This window comes from Dermacentor silvarum, chromosome 8 (assembly GCF_013339745.2).
Source record: "Dermacentor silvarum isolate Dsil-2018 chromosome 8, BIME_Dsil_1.4, whole genome shotgun sequence".
Taxonomy (NCBI): Eukaryota; Metazoa; Arthropoda; class Arachnida; order Ixodida; family Ixodidae; genus Dermacentor; species Dermacentor silvarum.
Genome location: NC_051161.1, coordinates 29285388 through 29306553, shown reverse-complemented (window position 1 = coordinate 29306553; position 21166 = coordinate 29285388). Strand labels below are relative to the sequence as shown.

The following is a 21166-nucleotide window of genomic DNA, read 5'->3' as shown; positions in this document are numbered from 1 at the left end:
ATTTTCTGGCAAATGAATAAAAATAGTTTCGAAAGAATAATTAACATTTAATCTGATTTTGCTGTGCATAGCCGGTTTCAGTGTTTTACAAACAAACCTCGCTTGCCCCTGATTGGTGCCCCATCGGAACTTCCGGCAGGCGAGCTAGAAGAACTTCCGGCTATGTTGTTTGAAGGCATCATGCGCGACGTGAGGCCGGGTTTCGATGTTTGGACTGCTTGGTGGAATGTGGGATGGAGATGATTTACATGTGAATATTGTCGAGATGACGAACAGGGTGGACTACTTTAGGTGCAAGATCAGTATCGCAAAGTGATGTTAGAGGCAGAGAGCTGGCCGTCCGCTGGACGATGAGTCGTGCGATTTTCGTTTTCGCCGGGCTCCAACACCTTCCCTCAGTTGCAAAACCCGGAGAACAAGCGGAGAATCTTAGTGGGACATGCAATGAAGCAGAATGTTGTCTTCAAGGCAGGTAATGGGACTGCCGAAAACTAGAAAAACTTTAATGGCACTTTTTGTTCTTGCTGCGGTTTTACGTGCCAAAACCAGTTCGACTTATGAGGCTCGCCGTAGTGGAGGGTTCCGAATAAAATTTGACAGCTGGGGTTCTTAACGTGCCCTACAACACAAGCACACGGGCGTTCTTGGCATTTCGCAATACCACTTTTATTGCTGCAAGATGGAGGATGAAGTGGTAAGCTGTGCATGTGTACATGCACATGTTTTCTGCATCATATGCCTTGTTTCTGCTTTTCAATAGCTTCACAAATAACTGTACGTTCTCAAAAGTTAGCGGTGCAAGAAGCCTAGGTCGACTGAAATGGGTTTAACTAAATGCTCCACGAATTTATCACAATTATAACAAATGAAACCTGACTGTTGGGCACAGATGCAATCCATAATTGGCCTCCGTCATTCGTAAATGCTTTAGAATGTGGCCGACTTTCCTACGTGCATGCCGGAAATCTCTAACTTTTCTGCGATTCTGCTCTGCGATACGATACGAATGCTCACATGCCACCAGCGGTGGCTCAGCGGTTACGGTGCCCGTTTGCTGACCCGAAAGACGCCGTTTAAGCCCCGGCTGTCGCATTTCGATCGAGGTGAAATGCTAGAGGTCCGCGTACTGTGCGATGTCAGTGCACGTTAAGAACCACAGGTGGCCCGCAATTAATCCGGAGGCCCTCCACTGCGGCGTCCATCATAGCCTGATTCGCTTTGGGACCTTAAACATGAGAAACCAGTGCGCACATGTACCTAGGTAGTAAAGCTGCAGAAGTGCACTTGTGCCCCAGATGCGAAAAACATTAAAATAAAACGGCGGCAGCATGGCACCCGCTAAAAAATAATTTAACTCATGTTCGTAGCATGGCGATCCACGCCGAGGCAAGAAACTGGACGAGCGGCAAACTTGGGGTGAGAGTCGAGCTGCTCTCGCGTGAATTACACGACATACGGCCAGAACAATCGTGCAGTAGCACCTTTTATTATTCGCATATATAGCAGTCCGGCTACTCCGCGCAGTAACGTACCATGGATGAAGTGAGCAGAGCAAATCTGGGAGCTCTTGGTAGGCTCCCAGATTTGAAAAACACCGTTGAGGAGTAACGTAAGGAAACAGTCGATGTCGCCAAGATCAACTCGCCGTCACGCAACACATTGAATGCCACAAGTTGCACTTATATCGATATACCCGAAAAATAACACAGAATATGCGCAGGACGAGCGCGCGAGTGAACAAATACCAGCAAAAACGAGCAAAAGGAACGGCTACCGGAAGTTTCCTAGGGGCGCCGGATGCCGGCGCACAGCGTTGCCAGAGCGCAGTGGCGCTGAATGAAACCGTCTATTAAGTGTCAATTTAAGATGATTTTGCTCATCTTTGGCCACTGAGAATCTCGTCATATGAAAGCATGGTTACAAACTGTTGCTTGCGACTTATGACGGAAAACATACGAGCAGCGAAAACACCAGACAATGAATCATATGCAGTACAGGCGTTTGTCATATGTGTTGAAACATCTTCGGTTGCTTTGTTGCACTTCTGTATTTCCAGTTGAAGACGAAATGTTGATTGACTAGCCCGCCTTGCACTTCTGTTGCTGTGACATTTGCATAGGTACCGCTACACGCTAGATGAACTGCCAGTCATGCTCCACCGCCTGAAGGTCCGGGCAGAATCGTTTGATAACTGGGCGATCAAGGTGAAGGCTGCACTGGAGGCCACCGAAGATGAGGACAAGCTGGAGCTTTCTGAGCTGAAGGAATTGGTTCAAGAGGCCGAGGAGAAGCGCTTCCCGCCGACAGAACTGCTTCAGTCACTGACAAAGGCTGTGCAGGAGTCCGAGAAGACGTCCAGCGTTGCCCAGCAGCTGCTGAGCAAGAAGGTGCGCACCCGCACCCGTCAGTCGCAGGATGCAAAGTATACGTCTCGGCTCACCCTCGACGAACTGCAGGTGAGAAGCTTGCGAGCTCTCTGAAAGTTTGGGCACCTCTTTTAGCTGATGGTAATTTTGGTGGTACGGTAAAACATGACAAATTTCGGAAGCATTCTTTTGGCCCTTTTAAAGTAGATTTTGGCCATATGCGACCGCCCAGGCTCGATTTTTTTTTTTTATTTCAGATTTAAATTCTTCAGGCGACCTATTTTGAAAAACATTTACTGCAATTTTTCTAGAGTGACCGTAAATTGAGAAAAAAATATTTTGCGTTGGTATATATGTACTTTTTATTCATGAATTAACAACAATAAGAATGGGAACTAAACTGATGAATTAAAAATTTTGATGCATTGTTATACACATAGTTCAAAGGCTTAGTCTGCATCGGAGGAATCACGGCTCGACTCACTTGTTGCAGAGCAGCCGGAGTGAACGTCCGCAGTGTAATTGAACTGCGTAGGTGAGCGCACTCAAGAAAGCTGTTCGTGCGCCCGTCATAAAAGCAAAACGTGTGACAGACTTCCACTAATCCTTCGTCTTATCGCCAACCAGAGGCAATTAGTTCACGTGAGTCTCCAAAAAATTAAAACGCATGCACGGCAGCATCCTTTTAAAGCGCACCCCTGTGAGCACTAAACGAGCGAGTAACAGGCGGTAACCCTTTAAGCGATCAGTAATGAGATAGCCATCAGTTTCGCGAGCACAAGAAGCCGAAACTGCCCACGGGACAAAACCAAAACTAACCGCCGTGCGCCCGCGTGCACACGTCCATGCACGATCGGTAGTAGACGCGCCGGAGCAAACAAACCATGCAACGAAAACCCAAAAAGAGGGGCACGAGAAAAAATTCCCGTGTTCCCGCATAGTGGCAGGAATGCCAGCAAGAAAAAGTTAGGAAATTGGTGCCCTTTTTAAACGTACGGACAGCGCTGTCAATATACGGCATGAACCATTTTGGACTTGTTTGCATCGCCATATATATTTACGTCATTAACCCTGAAAGGGTTAGGAATCGCATGAACTTGCCAAGAACAAGGAATCGAAGTGCATTTTTTTTTTCCTTCAATCTATTGCAACGTGGAATTCTTTACCGCTCGATATTTTTGAAGCAGATGACCTTGTAGCTGCCCTGGAACACCACTTCTATTAATCTCAGTGTTATGTTGTTGAGCTGATATGTTTGCTCCTGATGATTTCTCCTGGTCAAATCACTTGTGATTTTCTTATGTGATGTGAGATCTCCTGCTTGTCGAAGAAGTGTAAATATGTGGCAGTGTTGCAGAGGTACCTGGCTTGTAATTTGTGCAGTCGACCCTCCACTGAGGTAAAGTGTGTCATTGTAATGTTAACTTGCAGGTATTCTACGAGCAGCTCTGCAAGTTACCCTGTGTGATCAAAGAGTCGGCAATGATTCGTGATCTTGTGGACAGAGTCGTCGACTTCCAAAACAGCGCTCGTGACCTGCTGACCTTGGATGAGATGGGCGAGTCGTGGCGCCTAGAGAAGCTTCTCGAAGCGGGCCTCAACCTGGACATGGATCTGCCAGAGGTGCTTTTCGATTGCTATGCTGTTCCTCAATAGAACCATGGGGCTTGTGTATATTTGTTCTACAGCTCTTGGGCAACATTAAGCTTGCCATTGAACGTTTCGCATATACCTGTCCGAAATTGCATGTGCAGAGATTGATAAATGTTCATAGATGTAGATGTTGCCTAAGTAAATTGTAAATGTAAAAAAATTCAGCGTTCTTAAATATACGTTATGGTGTTATTATAAATAGCATATGCAGACAGGTTGCATGCACTTGGAAAAACAAAAAAAAATTATTAAACAGTTGTCGACGACACCAAGAATCTGTTTTGAAAACTTATTCAGTCTGATTCCTTTGATGCCTAGGGCCAAGAGTGTCGGTGGACGCTGTGTTCATATTTTGAGAACTCACTATTGACACCCCTCGTATTGCAAAGGCCAAGGCTAAATGAAGTGTGAGATTGTTCAAAGCCTGCTCATGCTAAACCTCAGGGCCTCAGCTGCTTGCTACCTGATGTGTGTGCAGGTGCCACAACTGAAGCAAAAGGTGCAGCAGGCTCAGTGGCTGGAGGAAGTGCAGGCCACCCTGCTGCCGCAGCCACAGTCGGAGACGCAGTCAGAGGGACAGTCGGAGGCGCAGCCACAAGGCGAGAGGGATCCACCGACATTGGATGAGCTGCGCCGCTTGCTCGCAGCTGGGGTTGCCATACCCCCTCACCCAGTCTCTGAGCGTGCCTTGGCTGAGCTGCAAGGTCTCCTGACAGCATCCGAACGGTGGGAGGAGCGCGCAAAAACTTGCCTGCAGGCACAGCCACGCCAGACGCTGGCTGCTTGCGAGGCACTGGCCGACGAAGGAGTCGCTATCCCCGTCCACCTGCCGAGCCTCGCTGCCCTGAAGGATGCCATCCGCAGGGCAAACGAGTGGGGTGCCCGTGCTGAAGCCCTTCAGGTACCAGCTGTTTAGAAAAAGTACATAGCGTAAAGTGGCATTCATATCGGCGTGTTGCAGAGTTTGCGAAACTATGTTCGTCGCACACAATTAAAAAAGTACTGTTTCAGCTTAGTTGCTTGGTGCTCAATTTTTGAACTCCACAACTGTAGTTGCAAAGCTGTTGCATAGAAGCTGGATTTCAGAATATGCTGGCAGTTATTTGACATGAAAACGGCAGCGAGAGCAGATGTGGACGGCACCAGTCGTGAGACATTTCAATGTAGCAACGGGCAGGTCGAGCTTGTTAGTGAGAACATCGGTTGCCTTGAGTCACTCCTTGGTCTCCAGCCCCGATCGGTCGCGGAACCTCTGTCATTCGCTGGTGTGAGTGCCATTCAACTGCATCTGTGGCACAAGTAGGCATGGTTCCCTGTGATGGTACTGCTGTTGCCAGGGCTGGCCTGCCGTGAGAATTCCTGTAACATATAGATCTGGTCAATATGCTTAGGCTGCGAGACCAACTTTCGGAAAGGGCCTAGAGACAGACCAGCATAGTTTGATTCCTCATCTTCTGCATGCACAGTCCCATAAGGAACACGCCCTTTCACAGAGGTGATAGAGGCTTTTCCTAATTTGCAAGTGTGCTTCTCTGCATTTCACATCTGCACAACGAATAGCAGCGCCAGTTACAGTTCAAGTTAAGATGGAAGTGCTAGCGGCACATGCCGAGGCTTGTCTCTTGCGCATGGTTGCATCACGAGAGCAACGTCGCCATTTTCCATGTGATAAGTGAATTGTGCTCGTACGTGCCCATGGAAAAAATGACCACCACCCTTATCTTGCGAAGCTAGCTTCCCGCAAGGCAGTTTGCCAATTAAGAAATGATTCTGTAGCGCACACCTTATCCCAAAGGGTATAACTTAAAAGGCAACTGCATCAATGCAAAGTGTTTTCTGGGTCCAAATTTTGTAGCACTGTATAATCTTGTGTAGCTGCTTGTATTGTTCCGATATTACAACACACTTTCACTTAAAGTGAACTTTTGCATCCAGTTGGTCGAGTTTTGTGAGAAACTGACCGAGTGCAGAAAAGACTGGTTCAGTGATGCTAAAAAGTGATCACATTCATCTGCTTTCATGTTAATGTTTCTCCTTTTCCTGCAAAGTGACGCTTCATAATAAGGGCGCTGGCTGCTTCACAGTAGCAGTGTATTGTCCCAGCCATAGTTATAATGCTACCTAGGAGCACTATCACATTAAGATTGTGCAAACAGTCTCCCCTCATTTTGTTGTGTTCAGCAGTGCATTGTAAAGCTTGAGTAAAGCTGGAGCTTGTCTGTCGAAATTTCATGGGACTGAAGTCTGTCTCATTTATCATAATGTCAAATCATCATAAGAGAAAGGAACCGTTTGAGAAATGTCTGTACTCAGCAAACAGTTCTGTTCAATTTCTTTGTGAAATGGTGCCAGGCCGCACAGGAAAGAACAGTGCATGGCCGATGTCAGCTTTGCATTTATCCACATCTATTTGTTCGTAAGATTGTGGAGCAGGACTAGCTGCAACTATGCCGTTTGCTGTTTCAGGGCTCAGAGTCCAAATACCCTTACCTAGAGAGCCTGGAGAACCTGTTGCAGAGAGGTCGGCCAATCCCGGTGCGCCTGGAACTGCTGCCCCAGCTGGAGTCTCAGGTGGCCGCAGCTAAGGCCTGGAAGGAGCGCACGGCACGCACTTTCCTCAAGAAGAACTCTGCCTACTCCCTGCTTGAGGCATGTACTAGTTGTGCAACTCTTGTGCATTATCAACACTATTTTTAAATGATGACTGCATATAAATACAGGCAGAATGCAAGAATGCAAGTGTACCATGCTTTGAGTGCACATTAAAGAACCCCAGAGGGTGAAATTGATGTGGAGCCCTCTACTACAACATCCCTCAAAACCCACTTTAAGGTTTTGGAACAATAAAGCCATATAGTTCAATTTTACATTTACATAATGGTGATGACGATGATGACCCACCATCTTGGATAAAGAGGTCCTGAACCACCCCATGGGCTTGGGGATTTTCACAGCAGCATAGACTGCTGTGAAAATCTCAGCCAAATTTTGCAGTCATGCGTGGCGCATGGAGCGCGAAGTCACCTTTTTCTCAAGTGCTCTCTTTTCAACAAAAGCCTGCTCCTCACTCTTTTTTCGTCACTTTATTTCTATTGGCCAATAGCTGACATCAATCACGAAGGGTGTTTGGATAAGTGTGCTTCTTCCTACTATTAATGTGTATATTTATTGACGAAGTTTAATAAACAGGCTGGAGTAAGCAAAAATCGGTTTTCGAATTACAATAATAATTACTTACTTCCGGAAGAAGCCGACTATCGTCTGCTCATGCTCGGCCATGGCCACCCGCGCAGGAATTAAACGTTGACCACCCTGCTTATCGGTGTCGTAGTCATCAGGTCTTGCTAATTTCGACTAGTAATGAACACTCAGCTAGCCTAGGAACACGTGAAACTCAAGGTCAGACTACACGCACGCTTGCCAGTGCATGTTCACTCCTGACCTCTCCTGCTCAGATGCCTTGGATAGCGGTTCAAAATGTGCAAGTTGGATGTGGCTACTATTCGTCGGTCAAGCTGGGCAGGACAAAGTTGGTTGGAAAAAATGAATGGTTACAACGGGTAAGAGGATACGGAGAAGCAACGGGCCTATTATTGACCCGCCAGGGTGGCTCAGTCAGCTAAGGCGTTGCGCTGCTGAGCACGAGGTCGCGGGATCGAATCCCGGCCCCGGCGGCCGCATTTCGATGGAGGCGAAATGCAAAAACGCCCGTGTGCTTGCGTTGAAGTGCACGTTAAAGAACCCCAGGTGGTCAAAATTAATCCAGAGCCCTCCACTACGACGTGCCTCATAATCAGAACTGGTTTTGGCACGTAAAACCCCAGAAAGAAGAACGGGCCTATTATTGTACATCTCGTAGATGTGATCACTAAGTGAGTTAGCAATGAGGATGCCTCAGTATAGATTTGTTGTTTATAATTTATTTTATCAATTATTCTACTAACCTGTTGTCTATTTAAAAAGTCATTGAAAAGTTTCCATTGTTTCTTGGTGTTAGTTTTTGTCTTACAAAATTCTTTTTCATAATAAAGTCGTTTTGATTTTTTTAGAAGGTTATTCAACATATTACTATATTTTTTATACCTAAGTTTTAGACCCACGTTGAATGGCTGTTTTTTAGTTTTCCTGTAAAGATTATCTTTCTTTCGCATGCTAGTTAACAAACCTGGGGTTAACGAGGGATTATGGGGAAATCTATATATTTTCTTGCATTTGACAGTTTTAGTGTTTGCATACACAGCTTTGAGAAACTAGGAGCAGAAATTCTCTAGTGGTTTTTCAGGATCACGCAAGTTGCTAAAGGAAGTCCAGTCAGTGCCATGAATTGTATTGATAAAGTTACCCTGATGTAAGCTAGAAGTAAAATGGCACGTGTTATAGCGAGGTAGTGTTGCGGTGAAAGTTGCAAATACAGGCAGATGATCAGTGATAAGCATATCAATGACACCTGTGCGTGGCATTGGTGTGATATTGCTTAAAACATGGTCAAGAAGAGTGCCAGTTCCATTGGGTGAAAATCAAGTAGGTGATGAAATTAGTGACTCAAGCCCGAAACCAAGAAAGCAATCACTATATGCTATTGTGCTGTTGCTATCAGTATCCAATAAATAAATATTGATATACAAACCAGCACAACTTTCTTGTTTTCAGCAGAGATTATATTGAATACTGCGGCGGAGATGTAGAAAATCCGGTATAGGGGATGAAGATGGGGAACGGTAAATGCATGCAATAATCAAGTTATTTAGATTGCTGGAAGGGGAAAAGTTAGCCTCAATCCACACGGATTCACAGTTCAAAACATTTAAAGACAAGTCAAACCTACGCTTGTACTTAATTTCAGACAATATAGATATAGCTGAGCCGCCATAGCGGCCAGACTCACGGTGACAATATTCTGAATTGTATTCTAACTTAAATGCATTTCTCGATTTCGATAAAACGTGGTTTAGGGCACCTTGGATAAGTAGCTGTGGCGATCCCCTGCTAAGCACAAGCTAAAAGGATCAAATCAAAGCCACAGTTGTACGTGTAAGCCTACATTTAAGTGGACATTACAGTATACCACTTAGTATTACGGCTGTATTGTACACTGTAGAATTCACCGTAGTGCGCACTGCCTCTGTTGTGTTACTCACTCTTGCGAGTCATGCAACCTAAGTAATAAGAGGTGCAAGCCCTCGTCAACTTCTACGGGCTGCTGTAACTGTGCTTCTTACATTCTGATCTAATGGGTAAGTCTGTTAATGGAATGTTGCACAATATAGTGTTTACAACTTCTACATTGGGATGGGTGATGTTAATGCAAACAACTGTAATTGCCCTATCTATGCATAGCAAAAGTGTTTTTCTTTTTCTGTGTAACTGGAAGCTAGTGAAAACACCATATTTTTTGTTCACAAGCCTGCTCTGAATATAGTGCTCCAGTTAGAAAAAAATTCATGCTTTAGAATACAGCAACACCAACCACTGGGTTCTAAAGCTTGGCAGGAAAGCCAGCCTATGTCTATAGAAGATTTTGTGTACAGTCAGAACCGTTTATAACAAACTCGACAGTTCCGCAAAATGTGGTCCTTTTATCAGTAGTTAGTTATAGACTCAGCCTTGAAAACGCTCAAAAAGTGACCACGCTGAAGCTGGCATCAGCAGTTGCAATTTGCCAGCACTTTGGTCCAGAAACCATATTTTCAGTGTCATTTTTGTTCCCGGTGCGTTTCCACGCCTACCAGCAAATTTCCATTAGAAATGTGCATAGAAAAAACGAAATGCGGCGTCGTATAGCTCTTTCAAAACGGCGCCCTGTTCCAATTACCCGTCATTTCGAAGCGAAGCGCAGCCGGCATTTTTTATTCGAGAGCTTGTAGATTTTACTACCAGCATGACTGCATTCTGCATAAGAGATGGACGCATTCTGGTTGGCTGGAATGTAAACTTCAGAAACTACTGCAGCATGCCGCCATTCTGCGAAGGTCTCAGACATGGTGGTTGGTCTCAACATTAAGACTGCGTATCAGCCACACAAAAGCCGTTAAATGACGTTATCTATGTTGCTTCAGGTAAAAAAAATGCAATGTTCAAAAGGTCACCGCATAAACAAAGTGTCGCCGAACCATGATCTCCTGATAACGGCGTAGTAAACTGCCGACCCTTTGCAACATTGCGTGGTGGCGGAGTGCCGACTCGGGCTGCTTGAATATCGACAGCAACGACAGGAGCGATTAAGCGGCCATTGTTCTCATGGTGGAAGGACACAGATGGTCGTTCTAAATCATTGAAATAGGCATAATGCACGTGGTGCTGCACGGACAATTGCGAATAAGCGAGAGCACCGCCGTCGTAGCATCAGATGTCGCACCGGCACATGCGCCATGCTGTACGCCTCCTCCTCCTTCCTAAAGGCGTGCCTAAAAGCGAGTGACCTTCGTTGCGGCTTCCGAAACCCACACGGGGCAGTTGCTTGCTCATTTTTAAGGCTGCATCATAGACCCGGTTTAACTGTAGTGAGGCACACGCTGCTATGCGCCCAGTTTGATCGCGCTTCCATGCTTTCACACTTTTCAAGCATCCTCTTTTCACTGTGACCAAGTTAGAAGCGTTCGTTGTAGCAGTACGGCGATTTAAAGAACGTTTGTTATATCTGGAAGCAGTTTCAATAGGCTGGGTCTGAAAATTGTAAATGCCCTGAAATGTGGTCGTTATATCTGGGATCGTTATAGGTGGGTTTGACTGTAAGTTGCGAGAGTGCAAAGAATGTTGAAGGGAGGGGGGGACTTCTGTACAATGCACTCTGATGGCCCTCTGTTTACTACGATTTGCGCCGGCATGACCTCACATGCACAAACAGAGGCCTTCCAGCTTTTGAGCGTCTGGCCACTTGTGCTGAACACAGTCTTGCTAGCATGCTTTACATAGCACAACAGCCAGTCCAATACCACAGAGGGCATCTAGTAAAAACCTGGCTCTTGTGTATGTGACCCGTTATTATTGTCTTGGATTACATGGTGCCAAAATGCGACTGCAGCTTCGTTACACACTTCCTGATCGTTATAATTGCAATATTTTTTTTTTTCTCTGTTGGCAATGTCCCTCCTTTCATCACACTCATAGCAACTTTGCATTTTTCCCAATATGATATTCTGTACCCCTCTCTGCCCAGTCTTGTTCCCTTCTTCCTCTGCTCGGGCAGCGTATACCGTTGTTCAACCTCATCCATGGAGTGTCAGCAGAAGTCTTTGTTGTAGAGTTTATGACAATGTGGTGCAAATTTCGATGCATGTTGCAGGTGTTGTCACCTCGGCGAGACATTGGCATCTATCAGGTCACTGCACGAGGCAAAAAGAAACGTATGCGTGACGGACCACCGCTGCCAGAAAAGGAAGAGCCACCAGAGATCAAAGTGGAAGAGGCCAAGGACGCGGCCAGCATTGTAAGTCTTGGAAAAAGCAACTGGGCATTGTCATGTGCGGCACTTTTGCACTTAATTTATTTTTTAAAAGAAGTTGCATTTAGAATTGCCAAAGTAACTGTGATTGTGTACTGAAACTTTGATATGTCTGTTTTTAGAGAGTCTTAGCTTGTCCATAAATTGCAGAATTGAGTTACTGGAAACATAAACATTAACAGCTGGGTTGGTGGTGCCATCTTACAGCACTGAATCTTAGCTAGAGCGAATGCATAAGTATTATTGCAATAACTAACCATATTCTGCTTATCTGGTGGTGTAAAGAGCCAGCAGCGATGTAGTCAATATGCATTTGTTTTATTACGATAGCAATTATATGGACACTCCAAGCGGATTTCTGCCATCGCCGTGTGGTTCCATATAAAGTCCAAGGGCGATAAAATTGTCGCCGGGTGCCATATGCTGTATGTGTGAGTGAAAGCGCGCGCCCACATGTGCGAACACACGGCGGAGAGCAAATGCGATGACTTCCATCATTTGAAAGGCCGTGGGGGGATGGGAGGGAGGGGATTTTGACATTGGTTGTCGGCAGCCATCGAGTGTGACCTATTCATGTTTGCTTGTGCGCACTGACACCGTACTTGTTAATTCAATTAGTAAGCGAATGTGTCCAAGTTTATGCAGCCGATAAAACTACTATCCTTAATCCATATAGCTCTCTACTAATTTGCTATTGCAATTTATGCTTCACCTTTCAGGCGAAACTGCGGCATTTTTTTTCCTTGACAATAACACCCATGTAGCAAGAATGTTTGTAACATGTCAAGGTTAGACAAAGCATCACATGTCACTACCAGCATTGCTACGGCTGTCATCTCCAGTAACCTGGTATTCCGTAAAGAATAATATACACATGTGGACAAGCGAGAACTCTGTTACATTAATCCTGCGAAGACATTTTTATGTGTGAATTTTTTTTCTGTCTGAAGTAAGCGGTAACTGAATGGGTTAATGATGATGCACTCGCATTCGGTCTAATCATGCTAGGTGGCTGCTTTCAAAGAGTCCGGTGCACAGGAGCTGGAGAGCATGAAGCAGCTGCGTGCGCACAATTTACGGAAGCGCCTCGAAGACACAGGCCAGGCGCGCTACTGCACCTGCAACAACTCATTCGGAGGCCACATGCTGCAGTGCGAGCTCTGCAAGGACTGGTTCCATGGTGATTATACCCTCTCTCTTTTTTCCCTCCATTGGTAGGAGTTGGCTGCCCTGTAAAGTTTTGTAGAACTTAATCAAGAGTTTGGTATAGCCATAAATTCAGTTAACTGTGTTTGCTATAACAAGGTTCAACTGTAACACCCTGTTCAGAACACTAGCTGGGGTAAACAGAACAATGAGTAATAAAGCCTGCGTTACAAATCTGGTGAATGTATAGCATCTTTGATTAGGTATTAGGTTGTTTCAGAACACTCCAGCAGTGGTCCAAATGCTGGGTATGGCAACAGCCAAGTGCTGTTATCAAAGAAACTAGCTTCTATTTACATTTAAACCTCATTATAAGGAAGTATGTAAAATCGGCAATTTGCTTTATTATATAGAAATTTCATTATGTTAATTCAATATTTTATGCAAATAACTTGAAATAAGTACAATCGCGAATGGGTTTTTCTTACATGGAAGGGGCTGCAAAATTTTTCGAATTATCGGACAATCAGAAAAAGGTAAATTTTAATGAGAAAGAGGGTTGCATTTCATCATTTCATGAAAAAAAAAAAAACTGACCCTTGAAGGGTTCCGAGTGTGCATCAGGTTTTGCATGGCCTCTGAAATAATGGCGTTCTGCATTTGCAACAGTGCAGCATGGCGTGATCTCAAAAGACTGTGTTTTTGGTGATCTCTGGAGTCACCATTCGTTCTCAGGCAAGCAGAACATATGAAATGCATGGAAGAAACTAAGTTACGTTCTATGGGATTGAGTTTAGAACATCCAAAGCTGAGATAGTTGGACAGCCAGCTCCAAAACACCCGTTGTCAGCTATGAGACAGATATAAGACAGCAGTCACCAAAAGCATGGGTGGTGAAATGTCACATGATTTGGACGTCACCTATTTGTGCATGTTCAATCATTCAGGCAATCAAAAATTTTATTTGGTAATGTGCAAAATACAGTATTTACCATCTGGCATTTCAGCAGTCATGGCTAGACTAGAAGCCATACATCAATATTTGGCAAGACACTGTAAGGTGAACAAGAGTGAAGCAATGAATAGATACGACGAAGTGTGACCATCTGTCACACATGTGAAAGTGACATACAGTTAAAGCTGCTTATAACGAACCTCCATATAGCGAATTCCTAGATATAACAAAGTTTTTCTATTCCCTGCTATTACTCAATAAAAGCACATGTATTTGAGACCTCTATGTGACGAAGTGGCAGCGGGAGACCCCCTCGAAATAACGAATTTTCCCCGCCGACAACCTAGAGATTTCGCCCCAAATTTTGTCATTTTTGCACGAGCAGCAACTGGAAGCACCTTCTCCGCCGCGACAGAATGCGGAGCGGCGGCAGTGCGCTCGGCACGCTCGAATTCACGGCGCCTGCAAGGCGAGAGCGAGCGCACGTGTGCGTGCGTGCAGGCGTGCGAGCGTGCGCGAGGCGGGCCTGCATCCCTCGACCCGGCGATCTTGCCGCCGCGGGCGTGACCTTTCTCCCTCCCTTCATTCAAACCTGATCCCGCCGCTTGCTGCAGCTGGCCTAGCCCGCCAAGCAGGCACTCTCCTTTTCCAGTTGATGTTGCCGAAGGAAAAAAAATAATTTTTTATTTTTCAATGCGCTGGCGGCGCCACTCTTTGGTTACTGCGCAAGTCTCTGCGCTTCACTTCACTAACCTGACACTAGGTGACATTATACGACACCATCGTGTTGCTCGCTATTCGTTTCTGACGCCTCGCACTTGTGCGAAACGACACGTGTCCACGCATCCAGTACCTGGTGTGACATTCCAAGGATGAGTGCTTCTATGAAAACGGAAAACGGGTGCACGTTACAATAGAGGGCGCGTTAGAATCGAGCAAATACGGTAAGCGTTTCTTTTTCGAATTTTTGAGCCGAACCTGCATATAACGAAATCCTCTTTATAACCAAGTTTTTAGGGAATTTGTCAATTTCGTTATATCCAGGTTTAACTGTATATGGTGAAAAGGCTAAATTAATAAAATTGAACTAATGTGCACACACATACACATAAACACACACGTGCAGAACCAAGAACAAGCTAAAATGGAAACCGAAATGTATTGCTAAGAAAGAACTTCTTCATGGCAAAAGTAACTAACTGTTTACAACAGTAACTGGTGAGCTGTTCGGTCTTTAGGTTCCTGAATACTGAACGCTTTTTTTACCATATACAATGCAGTCCACTTATAACGATATCTTGAAGAACCAAAAAATCAGATCGTGATAACCGATCATCGCTATATCTGGACTGCTGTAAATAAAAAACAAAACAAAAAATTGATTATACTTTTGTAGTCCCGACACCAAATGTGCCACTTGCGATAAAAACTCAACGTTGTAGAAAGTAGGCTGTGAACGTTTATTTATACGTCTAAATAGAGTTTCAATCGTTAGGCGCGCTGATATAGAAATCTGCACTTGCTTTCGCGAAAGTTTCAAGTTCACATCCACGGTGTGCATCATGTCCAGCTGCTGCGCTAACACTGGCGGCTATTATTTAGTGTGCATGAAATGAATGAGTGACTCGATCGACGACAGTGCACTCTGCTTGAACATCGGAGTCGCTGTCGTCGCCTCCGTCGCACAACGCTGCCGTCTGTCGCGACAATGATCACCACGTAGGAGATGTCTCCGTAGAACAAGGCAGCACTATCTGCACTCGGAAACTCCTCCATCGAAGCACTACCTATTTCATCATCAGTAGCGACGTGCTCCCATAGTGCGGTTATGTCAGCGGCTTCCACCGTGTTAGTTTCACCCCATGTGGGCTTCGTCCTAGTGCACTAAGCCCCCCCTCTTCCGTTGATCGGCATGGCCACTGCTTCTAGCTTACATGATCGAGGCGCGAGCTCGTACTCAAGTCTGCAAAATTAAAAATTAGCAGCTACGTCTCAAGCGATACAGCTTTGCGCTTGCTCGGCGCACCCCGCTGCTTCCGCGGCGCAATTCCGTGCTCGCTGAGAGAAAGAGAGAGAAAGGGAGCGCAGACACCGTCCACTTATCGCTTTCTTTCTTTTTTTTTCTGCCTCATCTTCTATGGACGCTCGCACGACCGCCGGAGATGCAGATGCAAAGCAGCTGGCGCTATCTTGTGCACGCTGCGCCAACTTGCGATGCTTTCTGTGGCTTTCGCAATCAGCGCGTGGGCTGGATGTGCTGCACAGTAATGGCGGCAGATATGAACACGCGTAGGCAAACTTTTCGCCCCGTCTCTGTTAAAACGCAATTTCACGATTATTCTGCATGAGAAACGCTGCCCAGAAGCAAAATTTAGATCGTTATACCCAATATGCGGTGAATAACGTATCGTTATATATGGTTTTTTTTCTCATAGCCCTAATGCATAAGTTGATACTCTTAAGTCGACTCATCGTTATAACCGATATATTGTCTTATGTGGTATCGTTATAACTAGACTGCACTGTATGTTGTGAATGTCTGGGAAATGTAATCGCAGGTTTGATGAATGTCGAGTGTATTGCTACAAATTTGTTTGATTTGTTCTCCAAGATCGCGAAAAAGCTGATATGGTGTGACATCTCTGCCTCTGCAGCCAGTTGCGTGCCGACACCCAAGCCGAGGGGTGCGGCCAAGGCTGGCAACTCCGGGGGAGGCAGCAGCCCTGGTGGTGGTGGCGGTGGCGGCGGTGGCTCTTCCTCGCCAGGGGCATCCGTGGCCTCTGCTGTCTCAGCCAAGGAGAGCAAGTTCCTGTGCCCTGCGTGCCTGCGGTCGCGGCGGCCTCGGCTCGAGACCATTCTGTCACTGTTGGTGTCACTGCAGAAGTTGCCCGTCCGGCTGCCTGAAGGAGAAGCACTGCAGTGTCTCACCGAGCGGGCCATGTCGTGGCAGGTATGGGTTTGCTGCAGACCAGTTTCCTATGGTGATATGGCGCTAGTGTCTACTGTAGCTGTAAGCGTGATGGTTCAGCCTACATGTGAATGATGGGTAGCACAGGACAGTCTTAAGGGGGGTGTTCTACACCCCCCTTAAGACTGTCCTGTGCTACCCATCATTCACATGTAAGAGCATGTGCCAATTTTTCCTCTGGCAAGTATGCAATAGCTGATGCCCAAAACGTGGCGGCCAAGACGTGTTTCTGGCCCTTGGAATTCTTCCGGGGCCTGCAGTACACAAAAGCATGGCCTTGGTGATGGCAGCTGTTACTCCGAGGAAGCTGTCACTGGGGGATGTGATTTGGACACTACCCATTGCCCGGCTTAGCCACAAATGACTTGTAGTTGGTGGCACTGGCATCTCTCTTCATATCTGTACCCATTGCCCGGCTTAGCCACAAATGACTTGTAGTTGGTGGCACTGGCATCTCTCTACATATCTGTACCCATTGCCCGGCTTAGCCACAAATGACTTGCAGTTGGTGGCACTGGCATCTCTCTACATATCTGTACCCATTGCCCGGCTTAGCCACAAATGACTTGTAGTTGGTGGCACTGGCATCTCTCTACATACCTGTACCCATTTCCCGGCTTAGCCACAAATGACTTGCAGTTGGTGGCACTGGCATCTCTCTACATACCTGTGCAGTGAATTGACACAGCTTCATCCTGCACTTGCAGCTAGAACTCCAAGTGCAGATTTCAAAAATCTGAACATGAGGTGAGGCGGGGGGAGGGTTACAGAACTACAGAAAACAATAATGGGCAGATGGTACATAACGCAGAAAAATGCTTTTGGGTAGTGTGCACAAATTTAGTACTGTAAAAGAAGAAAAAATTTTTTTTGCACAAAAAAGTATAAGAACACAGCTGTAGAGAATGAAAATTAAAAAAAAAGGGGGGGGGGGGGGGAACTGCGTCTGATCAGAAAATGCATCAGTTACTAAGAACTAATACAAATGCAAGAGCTGGAATGCATGTGGCACTACTACATAAACATAGGGTAACATTGTGTACAGGAGCATAATGGGTGTAAAGTGTCGGTATACCATTCAAGTGTGTGTCTACACTTGTGCATAGCTGTAACGCCCAAGTGATAGTGCCTGTCCTGTTGTTGTATAGGACCGTGCACGGCAGGCACTGGCCACCGATGAGCTGGCGGCAGCCCTGGCCAAGCTGTCGGTCCTCTCCCAGAAGATGGTGGAGCAGGCAGCACGCGAGAAGACCGAGAAGATCATCAGCGCAGAGCTGCTTCGAGCAGCCAGCAAGCCAGAATTGCAGCCGCACCTGCAGAGCGTGGCACAGTCAGCCTTTGGGGGCCTCCGATCACAGGATAAGAGTGAGTTCTGGGGTGGCTGATGAGATGTTTAGACTTCACCTCTCTTCATTTAAATTGGAACTTAACAAAAATGTTGACTTAAAGAAATGTCAGTCTTACCATGGGCAGACTCTTGGCAACCCAGAAATGAGGCAAAAACGAGACAGGAATAAAGTTTCCAAGCTTGCCTTCCATGGCATCCTGAATTTTACAGTGCCTGCTCAGGGCTGATTAATAGTTTACTGATAAAGCATTACATTGTGACCCAGTCAAAAGCTCAACTTAGTGAGCTTGGTTACATTTCCTGAACAAAAGCAGCCTAAATATGCGAAAATACATTGAAATCCACGATGCCCTATTGGCATACTGCTGCTGGAGTTCAGGCACGTAATCAAAAAGGTACAATTCACCATTAATTACCTGTGCTAATGACCAACATCACTTCCACTTCAACCAAATGCAGTTAAACCTTGATATAACGAAGTGGTACTTCCAGCGAAAAACTTTTACCCTCTATTGCACAGCGTGCCAAATTTGGCACATAGTGGTTATTCTTTTTTAGGCTATTGCAAGAAAGCCGGCGAAGAAAATTATGCACCCAAAACAGGGCCCATAGCCTTCCTGATCTTGAATTAAACTTGTATTGCCATCTATTGATAGCTTTCCAAAGTAGAAACATTTCTTGTCTTGAAAAAACGCTTAAAATTATTTTGGCTTATGGGCTGGGTTTGAACATTCGTTTTTTGTATTTTAAATGTATGCAACAACAATTAAAATTATAGTTTTCTAATTTTAGGGATAAACAGCAAACAGGAATGAAAAAATGTATATTTTTTTCATGTACGAAACTGTGATCTTGAACCACAAGACGGTATGTGCCATATTTGGCACACTGTGCAAATCTCCGGATGGATGCAGCTGGAGTGAGAGCATGGACTCGCGCACATTTTACAGGTTGAGAAAGCCTCAACAGAGGATGACTGGCACTGATATTCCCCCTGGAAGTGAATGTTCAGACCTTTCGAACTCGTATGATGATTATCGAATGGATGAGTAAATAAAACAATTGCGTATAACATTCCCAAATCATAGTAAAGCAGTGTCGACTGACGCGCTTTTGTATTTGGCGCCAAAATGGGATCCGATGCATGTTTTGTTGGCTGGAGGCGTGCTGTGTAGGATGTTCGAGCCGACCAAGTGGGACACTGACCCAAATTTGACGACAATAGAAAGCGCTGCAAGCGTCCACTTTGCAAAAAAAGTATCTTCTGTGCGCTGCAGTAAATGCAGTCAACCTGTGCTTGAATTCAGGAAGCAATTGTTTTGTTCTGTTTCACGAGACAAGTAGCCTCCTTCAGTTGCCATTTTCACTTCACCTAATGCGCAAAAGGTTTCGGTGGATTTGCACAATGCACCATATTTGGCACATACTGATATCTTTATCACCACATGCCAGTAAACATTTTTTTTTTTTTTCAGAATGCTTTCTTTTCATGAAAAATACAATTACACAGCAAAAAAAAAAAAAAAAAAACATTTCCCACATGGTGTCATAATTCGTGCAGTAGAGGGTTAAATTGCAAATTTCATTAATTCAAGATTTTGAAGTTTCAGCAGTAAAAACAACTTCACAAATTCCTAGAGCATTCCTGGTAGATAGCATCTTGTCAGTAAGCACTTATAAACAAATCACAAGGTCAGGCCATAATAGCGCGCTTATGAGAACCAGTACGTGCAGTGCAGATCGCGCTGAGAGCCATCTATTGACGTGGGTCGTGGCGTCGGAGATTTCTGTGTGTTGTTTCACGCGGCCCTGCAAACCTTGGACGCCATGGCTGACCACGCTTAGTGTTCGCATCCGGCGCCCACAAATTAAAAACAAAAGTGTAAAAAGATACGGATATTCGTACTGAGCAAAAAAAAAAAGAAAAAGCCAGTTCACCAGAAAGGCGGAGCACGGATGGTGATAGCAAAGAGACTATTACACGAAGTTCGTAGTTTTATCGGTTTTGCGTGCATGCGCTCAGGCAAACGTTAACAGGTCACACTCAATGGCCACGAACTCTGTCACAATGCGAGTGAACACTTCACACTGTGTCTCGGAAACTTGAGATTACGCGACCGCCAGCACTATAGACGCGGGGGAATCCAATGCGCATCAAAGCACCAACCGTTTCAGTTAGGCCTTTGCACTTGCCACAGATTACCTCCCAAGATGTGGCGCATTGCCCGCACATGAATGCATGCAAAGAGGAGATGCCTGCTAGGAGGAGAGGGCAGATAGGCATGCGTTCCTCTCCCCCTTACCCCTAGTACGTGCTTGATCGCGTTACCAAGCATTCACTCCGTCCTCGTCCCCCTTGCGCTGAATGAATCATCAGCTCTCGTGTTCCTCCGAGCTGCTGCACGCCCCTCAGCCTTCGCAAGTTGTTTACCAACACCACAAATGCGGCGCAGCAGCGGTGTTTCCTGCATACCGCATCACGGCATGCAAGCTTTTCATGCGGAAGGACGCTTGGATTAACTTTTGCCTTGACCGACATTTGACAGTTTTTTGCTTGGTTTACTAATTGTCAGGCTCGAAGTAAATGCTTGAAAAGGTCGAAAAGTTTGTTAAATCGAAACTGGGTCACAAGATTGCTTCGTTAAATCCCAAAAAGAAAAATACTAGTACACGGTTTTCAATGGAACTAAGGTCGGGTAATGAAAATAGTTTGTTACATCGCGAATTTCGTTACATTCTGGTTAGTTATATTGAGGTTTGCCTCTACTGAAATTTTGTGAAATTGAAATTCGTCCTTTTATGCAACTAAGTACAATTTCCGACAGATTTTTTTTACACGGTAAGGGCCGGAAAATTTTCTGCATTATTGGGCAGTTGGAAAAAAGCAAATTTCAATGACAAAAAATATCTTGTTTTGTTTAACTGTAATTGTAGATTGAGTCTTGAAAAATTGTCCTGCCAGACTAAACTAACTTGGTGCTGCTCTTTTTGTGTCACTGGTATGCCAGCTTATCTTGACGGAGTTCATGCATTCAAGGTTGCCTATTTCAGTTTCACGTGATGGGCTGTCCTGATCAAGAATTCTAAGCATCCTTTACTATACAGCAGGTCTTGCATTTTTCTTAATCATTTTTTGCAGATGGCAGTGGCTCTGACATAGAGGCAACTAGTGTCCCAGAGGACGCTGTTCCTACTGTTGCTGCAGAACAGGAGGTGTCTCTGGTACGTGTGACCCTTATTTAGTGTTTTTTGTATTGAGGTTTCTTCATCATAATCACATCTCTTTGTT

General features: G+C 45.4%; 1 protein-coding gene across 17 annotated transcripts in view; it reads left to right on the top strand.

The window, feature by feature from the left end:
* LOC119460942 (lysine-specific demethylase 5A) overlaps positions 1-21166 on the top strand; it is a 115208-nt gene that overhangs the window by 75207 nt on the left and 18835 nt on the right. For 4 of the 17 annotated variants that reach the window (XM_049672811.1, XM_049672794.1, XM_049672810.1 and 1 more), the window contains one exon: positions 21017-21099. The exons of 5 other annotated variants lie outside the window; for them this stretch is intronic. In XM_049672811.1, the coding sequence (XP_049528768.1) occupies positions 21017-21099 (83 nt within the window). Of the gene's footprint in view, positions 1-2119; positions 2457-3797; positions 3990-4497; positions 4921-6485; positions 6669-11301; positions 11446-12468; positions 12641-16215; positions 16512-17677; positions 17895-21016; positions 21100-21166 lie in introns of all 17 variants that reach the window. 8 more of the 17 variants (XM_049672795.1, XM_049672798.1, XM_049672807.1 and 5 more) reach the window with 8 other exon arrangements.